Source organism: Mauremys mutica, chromosome 7, assembly GCF_020497125.1.
Source record: "Mauremys mutica isolate MM-2020 ecotype Southern chromosome 7, ASM2049712v1, whole genome shotgun sequence".
In the NCBI taxonomy this organism is placed as follows: Eukaryota; Metazoa; Chordata; order Testudines; family Geoemydidae; genus Mauremys; species Mauremys mutica.
Window position 1 is genome coordinate 37,992,832 of NC_059078.1, and position 25,666 is coordinate 38,018,497.

The 25,666-nt window shown below is 41.1% G+C and overlaps 2 protein-coding genes across 5 annotated transcripts in view; one reads left to right on the plus strand and one right to left on the minus strand.

The window, feature by feature from the left end:
• SYN2 (synapsin II) overlaps nucleotides 1–25,666 on the minus strand; it is a 440,231-nt gene that overhangs the window by 114,262 nt on the left and 300,303 nt on the right. The gene's annotated exons all lie outside the window — the stretch shown is intronic.
• Nucleotides 1–25,666, plus strand: part of TIMP4 (TIMP metallopeptidase inhibitor 4) — a 96,353-nt gene that overhangs the window by 49,318 nt on the left and 21,369 nt on the right. For all 3 annotated transcript variants that reach the window (XM_045023287.1, XM_045023288.1, XM_045023289.1), the window contains one exon: nucleotides 24,070–24,167. In XM_045023287.1, coding sequence (XP_044879222.1) covers nucleotides 24,070–24,167 — 98 coding nt within the window. The remainder of the gene's footprint in view (nucleotides 1–24,069; nucleotides 24,168–25,666) is intronic.

The window sequence follows — 25,666 nt, forward strand, 5'->3', positions numbered from 1 at the left end:
CAGGACTTGAATTGAGTCAGTCTGCCAGGATTCCCCTTACCTCCTTGGGATCAGTTAAATCACGGGAAGAGGGAATTGAGGGGGGCGGGCCTCTGCAACAAAGATAATATAGACTGGGCTGTATTTCTTTTCAAGATAAGTTTTGTGTGGATAGCAATAAGTATCCACATCCAACCTTACCACTAGATATGCACTTCTCTTCATGGAGCATCTGGTCTAAACTCCTTCTCTTTGCACTTACCCGTGGGTGGGAGTGGATAGGGTGGGCAGGTGCCTAAATGCGTGTTCCATGTGCAAGATGGTAGGTTTCCTGCACATGTAGATCTAGGGAGGTCTATATCTGGTTCATGGTTATTATACAAACCTCTCCACTTTGATTAGCTCTCAATCCCTATGTTCAGAGTGGCTACTGCTCTCACAACTCCTCATTCTTTATGCCCACAAATATGGGGCCTAATCCTGCCACCTCCTCTTTCCTTTCACAGGTAGTGCCACTCACTCAAAAGGTCAGTGGAACTATTTGTGTGAATAAGGAGTGAAGTAATTGAAGTTATTCTTGTGAATAAGGACTGTGAATAAAATCTGCAGGATGAAGCCACAGCAGTTTCAGGTTCTTAGATACAAACAAACATTTTGAGAATGGTACTGCCTAAAAATTCCTCCAACTTTAGTTTTGGTGGCCAAATTTTTAACTTACTTTTCAGCTCAGAAAAGCAAAGTTGTAAACATTTCATAGCACCAACACTAGCATGCAGTATGCAGAGAAACAACAAGAAATAACTTCCCATCTACTAGAAACAGACATTCATACAATGCACAGTCAATCTGTGGAATTCTTTGCCAGAGGATATTGTGAAGGCCAAGACTATAACAGGGTTCAAAAAAGAACTAGATAAATTCATGGAGGATAGGTCCATCAATGGCTATTAGCCAGGATGGGCAGGGATGCAAAACCATGCTCTGAAGTGTCCCTAGCCTCTGTTTGCCAGAACCTGGGAATGGGTGACAGAGAATAGATCACTTGATGATTACCTGATCTGTTCATTCTCTCTGAAGCACCTGACATTGGCCACTGTCGGAAGACAGGATACTAGTCTAGATGGACCATTACTCTGACCCAGTATGGCTGTTCTTATGTTCTATGTTCAAGCACTGAGTTAGGGTTGCACTTATTTTACTTGGAAAAGACGGTGCCAACTGTAAAATATTTGGTTTTAGTCAGTATCAGAGCTAGTTGCATCAAGTAGTAAAATCAATTATGAGAAAAACCTAGCTGGTTTACAGATTTAAAATTAACTCCAGAGCAGAGACTTTTATTATTAGGTATGTTTTAAATGAAGGGTGATAGGAAAAATTCAGGAAATCAGTTATATTTGTAAACAAAGCATGTATTGCAGCATTATGGAACTATAAATCATGATTTATCTAAACATTCTACACATAAATGGTGTGGAAAGCAGAATGCAAGCTTAAAAAATTAAGGACTAAACTTATATAAAATATAAGATATATGCGGTACCAGCAAATTCTTGAACCAACTAGACCCCAACTTAAATTCTTATCTTGTTTGTCCCATAAAAGGTGGTGTTTCTCCATAACCACCATCCCTCCTGGATTCCAAAGAAAGGGATGTGTCGTTATGAATGGAAATCTATAATAAAAGGATTTATGCTGTTGAATAGAGTAAAGAGTATCAAGGCAATGTTATTCTTCAGCTGAAATTGGACAGATGTTCATCACTGATCAAATGATGTGGTATTTGTGGCTTGTGAAGCAGAGAGAAATATTTCTTTAACATCAATAGCAGCTGTAAAAACATTGCAGAAAAATAAAACTGACCTTGAACAACATTAGGAAGTTATTTTTCTATAATATTTATTTAAGTTAAAGTAAGAGTACTGTACACATCTGCTTTTTTAAAAATCAAAATCTTTCCCCATTTCCACTTGAAAGTTTATAAAAATATACATGTAAAGCCCTGATCCACAGAAATTTCATTTATTCTATTATCTACAAAAAATAATTTAACCTGGGGTCAGACTTGATAAACTCTCCCTATAATACTGGTAGTTTCCCCTTCCCACTCTAAAAACACAAGTACTCACAAAATCCATAAGTTGTACAGGCAAGACTACATCTTGGTAAGCTCCAGAGAGAAGTGCTTTAGACTCAAATTAAGATTCCAGTCAAACATTAGTTTACAAAATTATTTAAAACATTTTCTAACTACATGTGTGCATAGTAAAAAAAAAAGTGAAAGTGTTATATAATGCAATTACAACAGCCATGCTGAGGGTGATGCAAATTATCTTTGGCATTAGCTATACTGAACTAGAACATATCAATGTGTTTCTATAATAAGGTGACTCTTTGGAATATGATACTTATTACTGGTCAAAAGATTCTTGAATAAAAAAAAGAATGGCGCTGTTGCTCTAGTCTAATTATAAACTGTAACAGAAAGGTCTTTGTACTACTGACTCACCAGTGTAAATTTATAATAGCTGGCATCGTTGTGGTGCCTTCTACTGGTCGGAATGCCAAAACTGTTCAAATACATTCGCTATTTTGTTTCTTGTGCAGCTACAGTCTACAGAGACTTCTACTACAAATCCTTCCCTGACCTCAAGGGGTACAGGCCTGCCTGTGGGAGTTAAAGGTCCTAGGGTTCTCTCTCTAATGCCACAAGTTTGTGATTCAAATTGGTGATTATGGTGTCCATTAGTTTGTGACCCCAAATTCCTTACATATTGGTTCTTATTTGCTAGACCCAAATAAAAGCTCTTCTGGGCTCCTTCTAATGTTTGAGGTGTACATTCTCCCCTTTTTATTTTATTCCTTTCTCATCCATCTGTCCACATTTTCTTGGTAATGTTGTATTTGGAGTCCATCTTAGGTTTAGAGTTTAGTCTCACAGTAGAATTGTCACTTGGTTTGAGCCCTGCTAGTGTTTTGAAGAGTCCCTCTCTTTTTAAATTCCATTTGGAATTCCCTGAATCCAGATGATACATTTTCACTTCTAAGGATTACACCTGTAAATACAATATAATATAATGCTAACTGCTCTAGTCCCACCCTCTGGGGATGCAGTATCAAGCAACTATATGTGCCTATATTATCCTCAAGAGGCTGCCTTCCAAAGGATAAGAAAGTCTACTGTTACTACAGCTAATGTGAAATTCTCCCTTCACCCAACTAATAGAGACCTGTGTTTATGGACTCAAAGGTTATGAGGTCACTGGGTTCTATTTGTGGTGTTCTGTATATGTGATTCAGCTTGGCTAGTTATTTTGCTGATTGCTATAAGCTTTTGTCACTGGGTAGCCACTAACTTTAAAGAATATTCAAACACAAAACAAGAAGAAAATAAACAATTACATCCTAAATAATAAAATACCTCTTGCACTGAATGTTGCTTGATTCTGGCTCTATTAGGCTCCCAAGCAGTGTGAATTCTAATGATGAAGACCCTCAATTCAGAAAGCCATCCTGCTGAACACAACGAGTGAGATTTCTGAAGTCTCAGCAGTAGCCTAATTCTGCTCCCATTTAATTCCATTTGGCTTCAACAGGAACAGAATTAGGCCAACACTGAGCAGTTTTGAAAATCCCAGCGGAAGTCTTCATACTTCATTTTGGGATGAAACGGCTTCTCTGCTGATCTTAATTGATTTAATGATATATAAGTTGATAAGTGTGCTCTCTACAAACCACATCACATGCAGGTGTTTAATGATCATTCAGTAGTATCTTGCTGTGTAACCCGAAGAGAACAGGATGTATGTTCAGAGACTTGAGTACAAATTCTATGTTTTCATTCCCAAAAGAATCACAAAGGATGATCTAGAACTTCTGCACATACTTCAAGATGAGCCCAATGTAGAGTCAATTGCTGTATTGAAGCTTGGAATTAAGAAAGATCTGCATGATTATTGAGAGGTCCACAATAGAGAAAAATGGTTGTAGTGTCCTCACTGGCTGCAGAAAACACTTTGGGGCACTACCTGGGAATACGGAAATAATCTTGGATCTACTGTGACCATGAAGTTATGAAATATTTTGACAAAAGTTCGGTATACGCACTCAGTGCATGATGCAGACACAGTCTCCACCTTTTCCTACAAATGCCTGTAGCCATGAATCCATTACAGACTATACCTAAATTGTGATCTATTATATCAGTAGAAATTGAGAGCAACTCCACTGAATTAAAGATGCGGCACCTTATTTTATTTGAACTGCAATGTCTACATATTAATATCTATGAAAGATAAATAGAAATAATATGATGGATATAAATATAGTTTAAACAAACTCATGAGTTAAAATGGATGATAGCCCTAGAAATTTTAGAATACTAAAATATTGCATGTAGTTAGCATTCAAAGAGATTTAAATTCCTTTCTGTAGTTTTCCAAAGCAGAATGCTGAGTAACTGTTTTTCAGACTTTATGGTGGTGATGACCATCAGACTTTGAGCAATAATTACTAATTGGGAGGGTATTTCCTTGCTGTTAATGACTAGCTGGAAGATTTGAAGGTCCATCATAAAGCTGAGGGGTGTTTAACTCAGCTGGTCACTAACTGACAGGAGATGCCCACTTAGAGGTCATTATCACTATTTTAAATTTTTTGAAAATATGGAACGATGTGAAAGAAAAGAGTAGTTACCAGTCGTGTTGAAATGTTAGAAGATGAACTGCACATTGCTGTGGATACACTGATCTGTTTATAGCATTTTTCTTTTCCTAGCAGCTAAAGAACATTGAAGTAACCAGAAAGTGATATTCTCTTGCAAAATTACAGTAGACTCACAAAATTCATGTTGAAATTCTCAAAAGTCATAATTAATTTTAAGATCCCATGTTGGGACACCTAGAGCCTAATTTTCCTGTGTGCCCATAACATCAAGTGAAGTGAATAGGAAATGGAGATACTCAGTACAAATGAAAATTAACTCCTAGGTGTCTCAAGTTGGGCTGATAATTGAGGCAACCCCCAAATGAGCCATTTTTTGAAAATGCAAGGTACTGTCTGGACCATCTTAAGGGACATATGTGATGTAGGACTAGAATTTTAAGAATCCTTTCTTCAGGCAGGCAAGCAAGCAGAGAAGGAGGATGGAGAACTGTGTAAATGGGAATTTGCAATCACAAATAATCCCATTTCCCTGGGTTTGGAGGATGCAAGTCCCTTGGCATGAACAGAGAAATTGGAATTTAAACAGTGTTACAGTTCTTGCTTTGGGAGACATGAGATGCATTTCAGGATGAGGGTAAAATATTGAACCAAGGTAAGCCTGGGTACACTCCAAGTACTGGCTCCAAGATTTTAGGCTTCATGACTTTGTTCCATTAAAAAGAAGTAAAGAAATGGTCTCTTCCTTGAATAGCATGCACTTGCAGGATTAGTGTGTGAAAATGTCTGCAACATGATAAATGTCCACAATTACATACAATATTTGCATGCATACACAGAGATTCTATCTGCTGGTAGGTGAACAACTTCTCATCCTGCACACACAAATGTGCATGAATTAGAGGCCTTTACATTTTCTGTTTAACTTTCCTGCCTTCGGTTGACTTAGGGCAGCTCTTTCAAATAATTAAATGTGAATTAATTGGATAGTTACCACAAGGAAAGTGGAACATATAAAAATTAAATGATGCAAAAACAAAACAAAATCTTCAGTCTAATCAAAAATGAAATCTTATCTAAGCCACCACCTATGCAGAACAATATTTTAGTATCTGGAAAAGCAGAGGTTAAGTATTTTAAAACTCTGTTTTGTTTTATTTAAACAGAGAAAATGTTTCCAATTTAATCTCCCTAAACAAGTCCTGGTATCAGGGCCGGCTCTAGACCCCAGCGCGCCAAGCAGGCGCGTGGGGCGGCCCTTTCCTGGGGGGGCGGCATTTGGCTCCGGTGGACCTGCCGCAGGCATGCCTGCGGGAGGTCCACCGGAGCCCGGGACGAGCGGACCTGCCGCAGGCATGACTGCGGCGGGTGCCATGGTCCCGCGGCTCCGGTTGAGCTCCCGCAGGCATGCCTGCGGGAGCTCAACCAGAGCCGCGGGAAGAGGGGACCCGCCGCGGGACCGGGGAAGGGCGGCGCAGCGCACCACGCTGCTTGGGGCAGCCTAATTTCTAGAGCCGCCCCTGCCTGGTATATCTCCCCTTTTCTGCCTCTTTGGATGAGACACCATGCTTTGAAAGATTTCCTTCTAATGCTTGCATTTGGATCCTTGGATAATTCTAGTGTCTTCTGTGTTGGCAGAATTACAGATGTCTTTGGGCCTGAACCAAGGTTACGATGCTGCTGTGCTGCTCTGTGCTTCTGAACGCTGTTGCTTTTCTTTTCTTCTTCATTTCAAAATTCCAGATAATTTTTACTCTTTATACACTTTAGTGTGGCTATTTAGTAATTATATGAATGTGTGAAAAAGTAATTTATTGGTTTCTTAGGACTTCTTTGGTGGTAAAAAGCAAAGCTTAAAACAAACATATTAGGCAAAGTGAAAAGTTAACTTTGAAAAGTGGCTAGTCTGCATGCACTGAAACTGCTTCTAAGAGTTTGGAATAAGATTTTTACTACTAATATTTTACACATTTTTATTAAGCTTTTGTACTCATACAGTACTAAAGTGACTAAAATGATCTAAGCCAGGGGTAGGCAACCAATGGCATGCGTGCCGAAGGCAGCACGCGAGCTGATTTTCAGTGGCACTCACACTGCCCAGGTCCTGGCCACCAGTCCTGGGGGCTCTGCATTTTAATTTAATTTTAAATGAAGCTTCTTAAACATTTTAAAAACCTTATTTACTTTACATACAACAATAGTTTAGTTAGATATTATAGACTTATAGAAAGAGACCTTCTAAAAACATTAAAATGTATTACTGGCACGCAAAACCTTAGATTAGAGTGAATAAATGAAGACTCGGCACACCATTCTGAAAGGTTGCCGACCCCTGATCTAAGCACATCTTCTACAGAGGTTATTACAGTTGCTTGAAGCAAGCCATTGACCTCTTGTGTGGCAATTTATGGGTACTCCAATAGAGCGATCCTCCTTTTCTGACTTACATTAAGGGAACCTATTCACAAACCCTAAAAAGAGGTAAAATAGTATCAAAGATCTGGTTTCAATTAGCAAAAGCAATGCAGTTTAGTGTGTGAACTTTTGTCCTTTCATAACACAGTAAATATGGAGCTCTAATGTCCAAACTTCCTGAGCTGTCCTAATGGCTTCCACAGAATTACTTAGAAGAGGGAGGAGTGCTATTCAGAAGAGTAAGAATTTGCAGGATTGGGATCACAGTGTAGAATCACTCACTGCTGGACCCCACCTTATGGTATCTGGGTGCAAACAGTGAAGTAAAGATGGAGTTTGAGCCCTCAGTCTGGATTTCAAGGCATTTATGTCAGACTCCTGGCATTACTTTAACATAGCTTGTGTGTGGGCTTGGCTACACTTACAAGTTGCAGCGCTGGGAGTTACAGCGCTGGTCATGCAGCTGTGTAGGGCCAGCGCTGGAGTGTGGCCACACTGACAGCTACCAGCGCTGCAGTGTGGCCACACTTGCAGCACTTTCCAGCGCTGTATTGAGAGGTGCATTGTGGGCAGCTATCCCACAGAGCACCTCGTCCCGTTTTGGCGCTGAGTATTGTGGGAAGGGGAAGGAAGTGTGCGGGTCATTCCGCTTCCTGTGTGCCAACGCCCCGTGGTGCATCGCTTCACATCCCAGCATTCACTCTTTCCGGCAACGTTTGGCGCCATTGTGAGTGTTTACTCTCTGTGTGAATCGCGATTTCTGTGGCAAATGGAGCCCGAGCTGCTGAGGACTGTGCTGATGAGTGTCGCCAGAACAACACGTTTGGCAGTCGAGCTATTCCTTCAGCTCCAAAGTGACAGTGAGGAGTCTGACGATGATATCGATATCGATTCTCCTGCCGCGTGTGACACCAAAGTGCTTGTGGCATTCACGGAAATGCTCAGCACCGTTGAACGCCGCTTTTGGGCTCGGGAAACAAGCACTGACTGGTGGGATCACATCGTCATGGAAGTCTGGGATGACGAGCAGTGGCTGCAGAACTTTCGTATGAGAAAAGCCACTTTCATGGGACTGTGTGCTGAGCTCGCCCCCACTCTGCGGCGCAAGGACACAAGATTGAGAGCTGCCCTGACGCTGGAAAAGCGGGTGGCTATTGCAATCTGGAAGCTGGCAACTCCAGACAGCTACCGGTCGGTCGGGAACCAGTTTGGAGTGGGAAAGTCGACCGTTGGAATCGTTTTGATGCAAGTTTGCAAGGCAATTAATCGCATCCTGCTAAGAAAGACCGTGACTCTGGGGAGCGTGCAGGACATTGTGGATGGCTTTGCACAAATGGGTTTCCCTAACTGTGGAGGGGCGATAGATGGGACGCATATTCCTATTCTGGCCCCCCCCCCCACCTGGCATCAGAGTACGTTAATCGTAAGGGGTATTTCTCTATGGTTCTCCAGGCGCTTGTGGATCACCACGGGCGTTTCATTGACATTTACACAGGCTGGCCTGGAAAGGTGCATGATGCACGCATCTTTCGGAACAGTGGCCTGTTCAGGAAGATGCAGGCAGGGTCTTTTTTCCCAGACAGGAAGATCACAGTAGGGGACGTCGAAATGCCCATTGTGATCCTTGGAGACCCCGCGTACCCGTTACTGCCTTGGCTCATGAAACCCTATACAGGGAAGCTTGACAGGAGCAAGGACCGGTTCAACTACAGGCTGAGCCGGTGCAGAATGACTGTGGAGTGTGCTTTTGGCCGTTTAAAAGCTCGCTGGAGATGTCTCTATGGGAAGCTAGACTTGGGGGAAAGCAGCATCCCCGCGGTTATATGCGCTTGCTGTACCCTCCATAATATTTGTGAAGGGAAGGGTGAAACATTCAGTCAGGCATGGACCACCGAGGTTCAAGTCCTGGAGGCTGAATATGCACAGCCAGAGAGCAGGGCTAATAGAGAGGCCCAGCACAGGGCTACAAGGATTAGGGATGCCTTGAGGGAAGAATTTGAGGCTGAAAGCCAACAGTAATGTTTGCTGCCTTGCATGGGAGTGAATTGCACTGTTTACACTGTTATTCTATTATCCCTAATAATAATATGATTTGCAGTGCCTCTTTCTTTACTGGGCTAAGGTATCTTTAACTATCTGCTATAATAAAGACTGTTTTCAAAGCCAAGAATTGTTTTATTGAAAAGAAAAAAACTTCCTTGACAGACAGACAGACACACATTTCATGAAAACAAGAGGGCAGGGGTGTGGGTTGGTGAACTGTACAGTCACAAGTTTGCATATGTCCTGTCTGGAGTGCTGTTTAACGAATCCTGCACTTCAGGGTGCATATACTGCATGGTGATGGGTGTTGAGTGCAGAGGGTAAGGGTGGTGGTAGGTATCAGGGCTGGTTGGTGAACGTACAGGTGTTGGAGGCAGCTGGTGGTGGTAAGAACCTGAATGCTGGGGAAAGGCGGTTTGAGCTGACATTGGGGCACAAGGCAAAAAGCTTTGGGACGGGGGGGCTGTGGGGCAGCACGGGACTGCTCTGCCTGCATGGCTACGATAGCCTGGAGAGAGTCCGCTTGGCGCGACAGGATGTCTAGCAGTTGGTTTGTGCTTTTCCTCTTTGCCACAGCGTTTCTACGCCAATGTCTCTGGCGGATCATGCTTTCCTTCTCTCTCCACTCCTTCAATTCCTTTCTCTCTGTAGCAGAGTGATGAAGAACAGTTTTCAGCATGTCCTCTTTGCTCTTTCGGGGATTTTTTCTCAAATTTTGAAGCCTCTGTGCAGTGGAACATCTGCTCAGTCCAGTAGTCAAGGTCACTGTAGAAACCCAGAAATGACAACATTTAACAGGGGCAGCATTGTATCCACTATCTCCAGACATGAATTGTTACACTGAGGGAGTTCTCACTTTAGCATTCTTTTACCACACGCATAACACGACAGAAGCCACGAAATGGTGAGTGAGGGGTGCTTATAGAGGGAGAAGTGGGGCTTGATTGATAGAGGGGAGCTGGTTGCTTCGGGTAATCTGGAGTGATAGAGGGGTTGAGTGAAGATGCAGCTGCAGGGGTGATCTTCACTATCTCCCTATCTCTTCACTAAAGAGTCTCCCAACATTTTTCACAGGAGTTAATCCTGGAAGATGTCTCCCTGCTGCGAGTCACTAGGGAACAGCGGGAGGCTCTTTTACAGCAATGTGGATTCCGCCCGGGACCCTATGCGGCTTGCCTGTGTTCAGAAATGGTCCCCCCACCACTCGCGGCACAGTGGCGCGGACGCGTCAGCGTGACTGGGACAAGAAACACAGTGGCTCTGCCTATAAACCTGCGCAGGCATATTGCTCACGCTCTGGCTGAAACTTTTGCTGAGATAACTGAAGCAGATTACCGCGACGTGATAGACCACATCAACGGGCTATTCTAGTCTGGCATGCATGCAGCCATAACCCCCCTTCCTCTCCAGAAACATTTCCACCCAGAAAATAAAAGCCGCTTACCGGTAACCCGCTCCTCTGCTTGTCCTTCTGCAACTGCTGGCTGCTGCGATTGGGTACTTTCCTCCTGGCTTGAGAAGAGCTCCTGGCTGCATGCCTCAAGGGACTCTGGGGTGTCTTCCCCCATCCCAGGAGCTTCACTCGCGGTTTCCTCCCCCCCCCCGCCGCCTCCGCCTCCTCCTGTCCCCCAGCCAGCTCAGAAGTGTCCATCGTTGTCCTGGGATTGGCAGTGGGGTCACCCCCAAGTATCGCGTCCATCTCCCTGTAAAAACGGCAGGTTGTGGGGGCAGCTCCGGATCGGCGATTGCCCTCGCGGGCTTTGTAATAGGCACTCCGCAGCTCTTTAATTTTCACCCTGCATTGCAGCGCGTCCCGATCATGGCCCCTATCCAGCAAGGACCTTGATACCTGCTCAAAGATATCGTAATTCCTACGGCTGGAGCGCAGCTGTGCCTGCACAGATTCCTCCCCCCAAACACTGATGAGGTCCATCAGCTCGCCATTGCTCCATGCTGGGGCTCGTTTGCCGCGTGGAGGCATGGTCGCCTGGAAAGATTAACTGATTGCACTCCACACACACCTGGCTGCAGCAAACAGGAAGGAGATTTTTAAAATTCCCGGGGCATTTAAAGGGCGGGTCACCTGAGGCAAGAGCAGTAGAGTGCAAACTGATGAGCAGAGTGGCTGAACAGGAATTCTGGGATAACTCCTTATTCCCTGGAGGACACTTAAAGCGCTGGTGAGTGTCCACACCTGCTGAGCAGCGCTGGATCACCAGCGCTGCACTCCTTATACCCCTGCCGGGATGGGTTTTCAGCCAGCGCTGAAGCCAGGGAGTTGCAGCGCTGGTTGTGCCCTGCAAGTGTGGACGGGGTGTAATTGCAGCGCTGGAAAGCCTCCACCAGCGCTGCAACTTGTAAGTGTAGCCAAGCCCTGTGTGAATATAGTAGATGAAGCCAGTTCTGCTTGTCAGCTTTAGTTATTTTGCATTCTAGTTGTCTGCATTTGAATTCTTGGCCAGTTAGAGATAAATGTTTGATTTAAATTGGCATTGACTGGGAGGAACTCTGACCTGTACTTGCTTATGCTGAACAAAGTACTTTGAAAGTTAAGAATTCAATATGAAGCAGTCTCTGGGACATAAAAAAGGACAAAATACAAAGTTCTTTTCTTGTCTTGGCTCGATCTCTTCTCTTCCTTCTTATACATTTGATCCTTTGCACTGATTCCCCCTGAGAGTAGAACTGGGACACTGTCAAAAACTTCATTACTAGAATCCTGAGGGGCTCTGTTCTCCCATCACTGGATACTAGTAATGGGAGTTACTAATATCACATGAGGAAAAGATCTGGCTATACTAGCTACTAATAAGGAAGTAGACAGTACCAGGATGTTAAAAATTTCCTCCCTTAGTTATTTTAATACTAGGAGTGAAGACTAAAGAGAATCCCACTTTCCTTTGGCTTGCTTTTACATTAATTCTTGGGGGGGGGGGAACAAGGTGGGTGAGGTCGTATCTTTTATTGGACCAATTTCTGTCTCTCTAATATTCTGGTACTGACATGGCTACAACTACATTACATACATTAATTCTTGGCTTAGTATTGTTCTGGCTTTAATGCAACCAGTGGCATTAGCAGTACTGTCCTTAGTATGCTGTGTAGTGGGGGTCTATTAGTAATTCCTTCCAATATATCTATTAAAGGTAATTCAACAGACTTCAAATAAATCAACAGGATTGTCATTAATCTATTAATGTATCACAGAAGCATTCATTGTGACATTGAAAAAAAAGAATGCAAAAGAAAAGAAAATCTCTCTTTTATAGGTGAATTATATACGGTTAACTCACAGGATGTTATGCCCATAACAACAGGGGGACAGATTTTCAGGTGACGTAAACTGTCATAGTTCCATTGTCAATGGAGCTAGGATAATTTATACCAGCTGATGATCTTTCCCAGGAACTTTTATTCCTGTGTACACAACTAATTAGGAAAAGTAACCCCTTGAAAACATACATCATTCCTAAGGAAAGGTAAAAAGAATTGTATTACCTCCTCTTGAGATGAAAAATACATTCTTAAGAGAAGAGGGAAAATCTGCATACTCTGATCTTTTGATAAAGGAAGAAAAACAGCAAACTGTTCTCTTATGCCATCATACACCAACAGAGGAGCAGTTTTTATATAGCCACCCTCATTAACTACAGTCTGCATATTCTGGAGACACATTCTAGTTTACAGTTTGAGATATACTTGAAATTGCCCCAGAACCTGGAACTGCTTAAACTCCAAACTAGAGATTTGGATTTTCATTCCTTCTGCTGAATGCAATTTCAATGAATGTATGGTTCATGTGTTTGTGCATGTACTTCCAGTTCCTGGCAATGGCACTCGTCTTCCCATAGATTATACCTACCAACACAGAGCTAAAACTAGTCAGAATACAGATTACAGGCCAAATTAATACGATCTTTGCAGCATCAATCTGTGCTTATTTTACAGATACTTAACAAGCTGCTTTGTCTCTAATGTTAAGCCACTTATGCAATTTCAGGATCAGAAGATTAATTTGTTGTTGATCTTCATGAAACGAGAGGAAATTAGAATATTTATTCAAAATGAGAAAATCTCTGTCGTTCTTCAACTTAATTACAATTAAACTGTAATTAATTCAGATGAGATTGTTTAAACTTCTCTAAGCCAACATATTTTTATATGCCAAGTGATTGCTTGCCTTCAGATGAGCTACATGATTTCACTCAATCATTCTAAGCAATTTAACATTGTGCTCTGCTCCCAAGTATACTTCCATTCAGAAAATATAGCATAAATATAAAATATCCTTAAAATTAATCAATTTCAGTAGGGGAGACATAATTCTCATGAGAACTATATATCAGTTTAACTATAAAGCAACAAGTTGAAGAAGAAAAAAGAAAATGAATAAAAATTCCAGAGTTTAGAAGACCAAAACTATTCCTTAAAAGTTGCAGAAGTGGTATCTCAAGGGAAGTTTAAGACAGGGAGGTTCCATCAGAGCAAGCTTCTCTCTCATTTTTCTTCCTTCCTTTTCATTTTTTACATTTCTTCGGAATACGGATTTTTGGTAACCTACAAAGGGACTTTTTCTAAAGGCTGAAGTAATTCCAAGTTTCTGGAATATCAAAGTCACATGAACAGGGCCCCTGCTGTTGGCAGCCATTCATGAAGGATGCCTCCCTTTGACTTTTCAATGATCAGTATTGTGATTACAGTCTTCCAAGATTTATTCTGAAGGGTATACAGAAATATATGCAGAAGTTTGATACCTTCTAAGCTACTGTGGCTTCCATGAAAGGCAGTTAAATTTCTGAGATAAGCTTCAGTAGACTGAGACAAAAACTAAGGACCTAAAACAAATAAAGATGGATGATCAGTTTCTGAGAATACTAGAGGCCATTAAGATTTGAAAAATTTATTCTGCGGCAGTGCAAGTAAGATGGCACTGATGTATAAATGTTGATTAAGGGTCTTGATTGTGTGGTCAGAAAAGACATAATTTATTCCTTTCCAAAGTACTGAATAGTATTAAATAAGTGAAAAAAGATTGTCTTTTGGATTGTGTGAAAATTACATTGTTCCCACTGAATTGAAAATGAAAACAAAGTGTGTACAGGTATGGAATCATGATACAATCCAATTTGTTACATTACCACTAGCATAGACTTAGTTTTAGTGTCTATTATTAGAGCTGAATATCTAGCATTTTAACATTATAGCCATTTATTTTCAAATACGGTAGTATATAATTTTATCTTGTATTTTAATTCTCTTCATATCAGAATTGCCAAACTAATCTAAGAATTACAGGAAAAATGTCACTTCTGGCTCCAAATTCAAATGTCATGTTTCTCATCTGGACACAGTGAAACACATTTTTCATGAAGGTAAGGGTAGATCAATACAAGAGGTGAGGGATTTATAATGGCAGTGCTGACAGACTCTTAACTACATCCTTGTTCACATGGCACTACATTTCATTTTAATTTATTTCTGCAGTGCTGAATAATAATCTATAAATTCATTAGAATTCAAGGCCTTTCATAGGCTTTGTCTCTTACCATAGCACCCCTTCCACTCTTACAGTGATGACAGCCATGTGTGCTTCTCCTACAAATGTATTCAGCTGCTTCCTTCCATGCTGTCTCTTACCCTAGCATGCTCTCTTTAACCTGTCCATAAGACACTTACCTGTCCTCCTTCAAAACCCTCCCCAAGAACCACTTCTTCCATGACATCTACAATAAACTGGCCAACTAACAATGGCTTGGTTGAGGTGACAGCTATGAGGAGAGAAAGAAATATGTAGGGCCAAATTTTCAGTAGTATTCAGTTCTTATTTAGGAACCTAAATGGAATGACTAGATAGTCTCTCAATATGTGCACTGTGCTTTTTTTGAAAAATCTAGCCCTTAATGCGTATATAAAGTGTATACAATATACATATTAATATACATATACAACTCTCTCTATGCTACCTGTTGTAAGGCAAAAAAATAAAAACAGAACTATGGATGGATCCATCACCCTAATCACTTTGTAATTTGCATCCCACTTTTCCTTTCTAGATCTTTGATCTTCTTAGACTGCAAGTTCTTTGTGGCAGGATTGCCTCTTACTATGTGTATGTACTGCACCTTGTACAAAGGGACCCCAATCTTGGTTGGTGCTCAAACACTCTTGCAGTAAAAATAGTAGTAACAACTAGCATCATATTGGAGAAAAATGGTTTAGTGGAATAAGTTTTTTCAAGGCTATTGGGCAAAGGCTGATTAAAAGTAGTGATGAGTGAAGCTCAAAATATTCAGATTTCGAGTTCCGTTAGTTAAGCATCCCAAAGTCTGGTTAGTTGGCTAAAACTTACAAGAACGACCCTTCTGGAGCCTTCAAATCAAGTGTTGAAATTTTTCATGACAAGAGACTTTTTCCTGATATGTTGGTATTTCTAGTTCTGGTCCCAGACAGAGCCCAAAAATTCAAAGGAAGTGTTTTCTAAAAAAGAATCTTATAATCTGGACATTTCTGAACAAACCACTCATTTTATCCTAGCTGGTTCACCCATCCCTAGCTGAAAGTGCATTCAGCAGAAGGAATGGAAAACTAAGTCTCTAGTTCGGAGATTAGGCACTTACCATTTTCTGGAGCAGTTTCAATTATTTGTAAACTAAGACAGAAGATAAACAGAATGTGTTTCCATAATATGGAGACTGTATTTCATCATGCTAAGACACATAAGGAACCTGTGAAAAGCTATGCTCCATGCTACACAGGGGATACTGATTCCCAGGACAGACTCCAGCAACACCGCTTCTTCCCCAGACAGCAGAATTGCGGTGGTTCTGCCTCATCTATGGTCCTCTGTGCCTCTAGAAGGGCTTATAGGCAGGACTTGCTCCCTATGTGCACAAAAAATGGTTCAGAAACCTCCACTTAGAAGATCTTACTGTCCTGTTCAGCAACTCTGTTATTGTTTCTGAAGCACTGGAACTCATTAAAATCAGGCTTTGTGCTCTGAGCTCTGTCTCTCTAAACTCTGATATATTTATCTACGATTCTTGGATGATACAGTATTTTAATCAGTGAAAGAATTAACTATACAATTTACATAATTAGCACAGACGATGTTTTGAATGGGATTCCATTCATCACTGTAAAGACGCTTGACTCTGTAGTTCAAAGAAATTAATACAAATAGCTAAGCAGAAATTGGAACAGACAGTCTGTACCACCTCAAGGAGGAAAGCCCGTATTATTACAGTTTCAATTAACCAATGCTTAGATCAATGGATCTTTCTATTATCACAGGACAGATACTTCTACTGCTCTTCAAAATGCCTTTCTACAAACTGGGAAGAAGAGACAATGGAATATTCTTCTGTGTCCTGGAAACCATTCAACATGAGTTAGGGGAATTCTGAACTAAAACCAGCTTGTATTTCACTTTAATTTCTCCTGTAGAGTAATATAATGTGATGTTGGCATATATGGTAACTTTCCTGCAAGCAACTGGGCCCTAAGAGATCTTGGGAGAGATTTTCCAAGGCACAAATGGGAGTTAGGTACCTACCTGCCTTTTGTGCCTTTGAAAAGCTTCCTCTTTATTAGTTATTTTATGTCAGCACTGGCAAAGTACAGAATAAACCAATATAAATCCTTAATAAAGCAATGTTAAACTTAGTGCTCCACATTGCTGTATGTCACTGCACTACAAAAGTCTGTGGTTATATTTGTACAATGTGGATGGAATGTTTTTAGCCAGTTACAGCATTTAAATAAGCTGAACATTTGTAATTCAAATGCTAGATCCCTCACTACACTGGCTCATGGAGCTGTTGGCAATCCTTTTTTTAATCACCTGATTTAGCAGACTAGCTCATAAGTTTGTAAGTGTTATATTACTGGATCACCCCTTTAGTTAACTGCCTTTTCGGTTAATAGATAACTATACATTATGGGAGAGCACACTGAAAACAGGAGAGAGCGAAAGAGAGAGCTAAGAGCACTTAATACCCTTGAAGTTTACCTTGTACAAGGCAGTTATTTTGTTCACCTCTGGTCTATAAATATCAAGACTGTACAAAGTTGTATCCATTTTTTTCCCCAAACCTGCCTACCCAGATGGGCACTTGCCAGAAATTAATTGCTATCTGACTAACAGAGAGTAGGAAGAGGTTTAAATGGAAGCGTGACAGGCACAAAATATTAATTAGAAACTGTTGTCACTGCAAGATGTATTTGGGGGATCAACATCTAAAAGCAACACCAACTGGAAATATATAGACATACTGACCACAACAGCTTTATCCTCTGTCCATCTACAATTTTTGCTGAAAGCTAAAGAAAAGACAATATGGCCAAATGCAAAACCCATTGTAATGGTGTTGAGTAAAATTTTGTGTCAGAAGCTCTAGAACATTTTACTATCATATACTGAAAATAACGTAGCTTTGAAATGTACTTTCTCTCATATATGGAGAAAGTACTTTACTTACTATATATTTATTCAGACCAGTCTGGATGTATGTGTTCTTGATTACACTGTCATTGTAAATGAGCCAGTTTTGGAAAAGAAACTCCACTAAGTTCAAACACGTCACTTATTGAAATTACCAATTAACTAGGATGAACAACAGAGGACCATTTTTATCCCTTCCTGCAATTTCTCAGCAATAACCAAGTTCATCTGCACAAAGTCCAACTCAGTTTCCTCTTTTGAAGGACTAATATAGTTCTGTCATGTATGTACCACTTGCTGGCCCAGCAACCAAGGGATTAATGCAGGCACTGTCAGTCAATGCCAATGGACGACTGGGCATAAAAATGGCAGATGAAATTCAATGTTGATAAATGCAAAGTAATGCACACTGAAAAACGTAATCTCAACTATTCATAAAAATGGTAACAGCTTATTTAAATCCTACCACTCAAGAAAGATCTTTGAGTCATTATGGATAGTTCTCTGAAAACATCCACTCAATGTGCAGCGGCAGTTAAAAAAGCTAACAGAATATTAGGAACCATTAGGAAATGGATATGTAATAAGACAGAAAATATCATAATACCACTACAGTAATCCACCACTATATACACCCACAACTTGAATACTGTGTGCAGTTCTTATCACCTTATGTCAAACAAGATACATTAGAATAGGAAAAAGTACAGAGAAGGGCAACAAAAATGATTAAGGGTGTGGAACAGCTTCCATGTAAGGAGAGATTAAAAAGAGTGGAACTTTTCAGCTTTGAAAAGAGTTGACTAAGGGAGGAAAGCACCTGGCATTGGCCACTGTGAGATAGCAGGATACTGGGCTAGATGGATCATTGATCTGACCCACTATAGCAGGGGTGGGCAAACGTTTTGGCCCGAGGGCCACATCTGGGTATGGAAATTGTATGGCGTGCTATGAATACTCATGAAATTGGGGGTTAGGTTGCGGGAGGGGGTGATGGCTCCGGCTGGGGGTGCGGGCTCTGTGGTGGGGCTGGGGATTCTCGTGGGGGCCCTTGCAGGGCCCGGGGTCTGGGGCAAATTGCCCCACTTGCCGCCCCCCCCCCCTCTGGGCAGCCCAGCTATTTAATACCACACATCAGCACTAGCTCTGAATAAGATCCTAGTGAACCAGGCACAACTCTGGGACCCAGGAACTTGTGAGTTCCAATTTTGATGCCTCAGCTGACTCCATGTATGGGGCTGGAGCATTTTAGCCACTTTTCATCTCAGTTTCCCCATCTATAAAGTGTGGGTAAGAATATTTTATCTTATAGAGCTGTTATGAAGCCTGCTGTTTGTATAGCACTTACCATGAAAAGCGCTAAGTACTATTTCTACAGTGGTAAGGAGGAAAGAATTTATATATAAAATAACGTACTCAATGCAAAAGGGAGAAGGAGCTTTAGGTAGATTGTGTATAGCCCATGTCTACTAACTTCAAACACATTCACATACCTAGATTCTTCATAAGGAACCAATCACTATATGGCAGGGAAAGTGGCACTATTGTGATAAAACAACACAGTAGCAACTCCAAATAGTGACTCTTTCAAGGTATATGGAGGAGAGAGGCCAAGTCAGTATTGCTGCAGTTGAAACCACTTTTTAAAAAGAACTACAGACATGGGGGAATCACATGTTATAATCTCCTTCTGCACCATGAGTGGAGAAGTAGAATTGCATAAGCCAAAGAATGCTAAACCAGGAAGTGCTTGTGGTTAAAAACAGAAGTAACTGCATGAATAAGAGGTTTTACCAGACAGCTAGACGACACTCATTGAAAAAATTAATTTAAAGGAAAGAAAAACAGGAAGAACTGGAAGGGCCAGACACATTTTTTGTGTGTGTGTTTGAATCAGACTTGAAGAGAGCAGTAGTACAGAAAAGTAAAGAAAAACTACTCAAGTCCCAAACTTTCTTTAACATGTATCATTTATTTCCCTTAAAACCTCAAGTTAGACTCCCTTCAGCATCATAAGTTACAAGGCAAGATTCTTTCTCTAAAAACTAAAAAAAACAACACACCACTAAACATGGACTCAGTTTTTCCCTTAACTTTTAACACCCAGAGTAATGGGTAAATGATAGAAAAAAGTTACACTTCCTGCCACATATAAATCCAGTGGCCCCTTTTGAGACAATTATAGATTTTTGTGTGTGTGTGTGTGTGTGTGTGTGTGTGTGTGTTCCTCACTGAGAGTAACAAGTAGAGCTTAATAAATAATTTTTAAAAGCTTCTATTTCCACAGGAAATGCAAAGGAGAATGTATCTTTAGCAGAAGTTTTTATTACATACAAATACTGTGTGTTATTTCAGAATTATGGAGCTATTCTCAATTGCAGCCCCCTAGTGTCCTCCTTTATATCCAGTGAACTCTTTTATGTGATATCTTTTCTTTTAATAAGCAGTGTTAGCGAGGACGCCTAAACCTGATTCTGATTTAGACCTTTTCCATAATACAGTAAGAATTAATGCACACCATCTACAGTACCTTTTATGTGGAAGTATATTAAAGCACTTAAAATATGTGTTAATAAGTGGGTGCATAACTCATTTGTAGATTATTTCTGGTGTACAATTTAGAAGAAGCTGAATCATGGAATTTGCTACTCACACGTGAAGAACCCCTTCCTTTCCATCCAGCTTATTTTCTAAGCCTACTATGCTCCCTTCTAGGATTTAGGAGCATGGTACCATGCAAGGATTCATGCTCAGATGCTGCAGCCATCTGTATTATGTTGATTAATGCATCTATTTTTCTCTGCAAATAAGCAGGAAATGAAAATAGCCTGTTATTAGCGGAGGCTGACCTCTATATTGCCTTAAAGAAAACAACCTGGTTCTTATTATAGGCTTTCATGTCTTTCCTTCCTTAAGAAATGGGCTTAAGCCACCGTATACGTAGTATGTTTTCACCCTTTACTTTCTAGAGGAAGGCATGAGTCTTGTTTAACTAGTTATGATGAAAAGCCTTTCTACTTTAAAAGTGTTACACAAACTAATTTCATTTTTCTCAGATCTAATTTCTGAGAGACCTTCCCCTACTCTAACTTGAAAATATTTTTAAGTGTCATGTCAACAATGCTTGCTTATTCAAAAAAAAAAAAAAAGGACATAAGAATGGCCATACTGGGTCAGACTAACAGTCCAGCTAGCCTGTATCCTGTCTCTGACAATGGCCAGTGCCAGATGCTTTAGAGGGAATGAACAGACCAGAGCAATTTCAAGAGCAATGTCATAGGGTCTCAGCTTCTGGAAGCTGGAGGTTTAGGGATACCTGGAGCATGGCGTTGTGTTGCTGACCATACTGGCTTATAGCCATTTATGGACCTATCCTCCATGAACTTATCTAATTCTTTTTTTAACTCAATTATACTTTTGGCCTTCACAACATCCCCTGGCAGTGAGTTTCACAGGTTGACAGTGGGTTGTGTGAAGAAGTGCTTCCTTTTGTTTATTTTAAACCTGCTACTTATTAATATCATTGAGTGACCCCTAGTTCTCGTGGTATGTGAAGCAGTAAATAATACTTCCTGTGACAAAGTTCCCCCTCTACCTTGGTGGGTCCTGCGCTTATTGGCGGATTTGCTCACCTCCGTGATCTTCCCGTCTGGTGGAACCCACAGTCTGGGTCAACTCCTCCTGTGTCTGATCAGGAGTTGGGAGGTTTGGGGGGGAACCTTGGGCCCGCCCTCTACTCCGGGTTGGTGCCTGATTGTTGGTGCCTATACAACAGGGGTTCTCAGACTTTTGTACTGGTGACCCCTTTCACACGGGCAAGCCTCTGTGTCCCTCTTATACATTAAAAACACTTTTATATATTTAATACCATTATAAATGCTGGAGGCAAAGCTGGGTTTGGGTGGAGGCTGACAGCTTGCAGCCCCCCATGTAATAACCTTGCGACTCCCTGAGGGGGCCCAACCCCCACTTTGAGAACCCCTGCTATACAAGGAGCCACATATTAACTTCTGAAGAGCTGCATGTGGCTCTGGAGCCACAGGTTGGCCATCCCTGCTATAGTGACATTATGATATTTTCTGTCTTATCTATCCCTTTCCTAATGGTTCCTAATATTGTTAGCTTTTTTGACTGCCACTGCACATTCAACAGATATTTTCAGAGAACTATCCACAATGACTCCAAGATCTCTTTCTTAAATGGTAACAGCTAAGTTAGATCCCATTATTTTGTATATATACTTGGGATTATTTTGCCTCTTTCAATGCTAAAAATAAAACAAATGAACAAACAGAACCATGAAAGGTGTCTGAAAGCTATTTCCACAGTTAGTAAGTACTTAAGGACAAATTCTTGCTTCTAACATGAATGCCCAAAATGGCACAACTAGGACAGGAAGTGTGTAGCAGAACAGCTCCTCCGTGACTCTGGTTCCCACTACACATGCAGAGACACAACTCCTCGAATCCATCACTGACTGCTCCACCTATGGGAGAGGTCATATAGATGGGGCTTAGAGCTGTGATCTGTGCTTTGGAACGCCCATATCTCCTGACTGTTAGGATCCAGGCACTGCCTCAGCACACTAATTACTCTTCCTCTTCACAAGAATAACCTGCAAAGGACATGTGGGACTTTGTGGCCAGCCAGGATTGGGGAAAAATTAATACCCATAATACTTATTTTGGGGGCAAAAGGACAAAGTGTAATATTTTGGCCCCAATATATTATTCTTAACACAGTACCAGGCCTGGTCTACACCTAAAATTTAGGTCAAACTACCTACATCACTCAGGGGTAAGAGGCATAGTTAAGCCAACCTGGGATGTAGACCTAGCTACCACCTCTTGAGGGGGTGGATTTACTACAGTGATGGAACCAATCTTTCAGTGCTGAAGCAAGTGTCTACACTACAGCAGTGTAGTTACAGTGATGCAGCTGTGCTGCTGTAGTGCAGACATACTTTAATACTCTATGCCTAATATTCCACTCTTTTACCTAATATTTTTAGGAAATCTGGTTAGATTGGGAAAAAGACACACTTTTAACCAACAATCAGAGAGATATTTCAGTTTCTATGTAATATATCTGGTTGATGAGAATGGCATCCCAAAGCCTGCCTGGAGCATTTTAAGAGGTTTGAGATAACATAGGAATTTTCTGCATGGGAGTATACTGTTCCCGCTAACAAGTAGGAAAATGAGACATTCCGTGAGGAAAAGACAAATGAGCAAGAGTGGAACATGATAGAAACTGTAGGCAAAATCCCCCTACTGCAAGCTCAAAAGGAGGATAGTACCTGCCAGGGGTGGCTCTAGGTATTTTGCCGCCCCAAGCACAGCAGGCAGGCTGCCTTCGGCGGCTTGCCTGCGGGAGGTCCCTGGTCCCGCGGATTCGGTGGCACGCCTGCGGGAGGTCCGCCGAAGCCGCGGGACCAGCGGACCTTCCGCAGGCATGCCGCCGAAGGCAACCTGCCTGTCGCCCTCGCGGCGACCAGCAGAGCGCCCCCCGTGCTTACTGCCCCAGGCACGCGCTTGGTGTGCTGGTGCCTGGAGCCGCCCCTGGTACCTGCTGTAGCAACACAGAGGAGAGTGCAGCATGAACACTTCTGTGGAGCCAGATACCACACTTTGAGAAGTTCTCTCCTCATTAGGCTCATTCACATACTGATTATTTATAGTACACATTAGCTAAATGTTTCTTTCTTGATGATAAAGATTGAAATAAATAATTTCCCCTCTGCACAAAGCAGCTAAAACAGGGAAGATATCACTAAAGACAATACTAGAAGTAACTCATTTACACTGTTTAACAAAAGTTACACATGGCATTTGAGAAATAGCTATTGAGGTGCAGCTATTTGCCATCACAAGAGATGCAACTTGGAAGCCTGATCTTATTGTCTTCTCTCTTTCTAATTTTCTACAAGATATTCATATTTCTATCTTGCCTGCCGTGGTCTTGCTGAATGCTTACTGTGGTCCATTTCATTGCTACTCTGTATTTCAGGGGCCCAATGCAAAACCCTTTGAAGTCAACGGGAGTTGAATCAGGCCTGCAGATATTTCAAAGCTCACTAGTGGATTTAGACAACCAATTCTCATTTAAGCTAATGTTTGTCTCAACAGAGATTAACAAAAGATTTGAGCAGCTACCAATTCCTACTTAGGCACCAAAAAGAAGTGGCTCATTGGGAGCTGCTGGGTACCGAACCTTTTGAAAATCTGGCCTGAAATCTATACCAGAAAATTTCAGAACAATGTGATATATTTTGGTTTGTTGAAAATGATGTAGTATTTACATGGCAGGTTTTGCCCTGTACCTTTTTTATTTTTTCAGGTGTTAATTTAGTCTTGAACAATCTTGTACTAACAAGCTTTAAATGCTACTGAACATTACGTCTAATGTCCAAGAGAAAAACATGGCATTCTGTTACAATTATTTTAATATATGGAAAAAATGTAACATATAGTACTGATGGAAAAGTCAGGCATATGCTTCTTTGCAAATAAAACCTTTTTCCTCCCTTGCAGTGATTCGTGCAAAAATATCCAGTGAAAAGGTGGTTCCTGCCAGTGATGACCCTCTTGACACTCACAAAATGATCCGATATGAAATCAAACAAATAAAGGTACATGGAATTACTTGGTTATTTTGACATTCAATACTGATGACTAATGTACCAGGGCATGAATGATAAATTTCCCTTGAATTGGGAGTAGGATCTGGTTGGCCTGCAGCTCTTTTTTTCTATTCATGAATTATTTGCCAACAGGCTGATTTTGATAAATGTATTGGTTATTTATAACTGTTTGATGAATACTGTATGTAAACATATTTCAACCTATGAAAAGTTTTCATTTGAAAAGTATTCATTATGCATCTTTGATTATTTTCTGCCTGAGGTGTATGTTTGGTCACCTAAGTGTCAGGGCATTATTTCTACTTTCTTATTGGAAGACACACAACTTACAAACAGGCAGGCACTTACAGCAGGAATAGCAAAAACCCTTGATCACATATGAACTGTGGTATTTGCAGAAAAATCAGCCCCCATTGGTTATTTCTACAAAAAACTACCTGTATGAATGTTCAAAGGAAAGCAAACAAAAGGTAGGAATGTACAAAATCAAAAAGTGATTCAAACCTGGGAAAAATGTTCACAAAAAAGTTTTTCCTACTATTTGTCCAGCTCTACTTACAGGATACATTCATTAATGCACTCTTACATGGACAAATCCTGCTCCCAATGGAGTCCTTGACAAACTCATTGACGTCAATAACACCATGACTGGCTATACCTTGAACAAAAAAATTGTATGCTGAATCCTTCATTTTGAAGAAAAATACACTGTTTTTCTTTTTGGTGAGTGGCAGTAGAAAGATGAGTGACCACACTTTTTAAAATTGGTTACTGCTAGTCTCTTCCAGAATCTAGTTTTGGAAGAGCAAACATGACAAATACATATAGAGGGAGCACAGGAACTGACCTGCTCAAACTGGTGGTGGTGGTACAGATACCAGCAGGCAACAACCTTAATGATGATGCTAATCACTTTGATTTCCAGGACAACATTGACAATCACAGTTTGTACTAATGGGTCTGTGCACGACTCCATGGACCAATTCAGGAAGAACAACGTTTACCACATTGGCCACAGAGCCATTTACCTATCTGCACTGATTGAGCTGCCTGGCAATGTGCTTCCTGCTGCTCAATGCAATTCTTCTCAAAGTCGTGGACAGCCGCCCTTATGGCGTGGCACCATGCGGTATGATCAATTGCCAGTTGCTCAAAGGTTGAGTCAGAAATGTTCTTTTTGTGCAGATTTTGTTTTAGGGTGTCTTTGAAGTGTTTCATCTGCCCTCCATGCTTACAATTGCTGGAACATAATTAGAAATATAAGACTTTTTTCGATAAACGAGTCTCAGGCATATGAATTACATGCCCAGTCGAGGGCACAGATCAAATGAGCCTTGATGCTGAACAAACCAGTTTTCACCAGTACTTCTGTTGGAAACCCAGTCCTGCCATTTGATGCCCAGCAATTGTCATAGGTGTCACAAATTGAAACTGTCAAACTTTTTAATGTGCTGTTGATAACAGGTCCATGATTCACACCTGTCAGC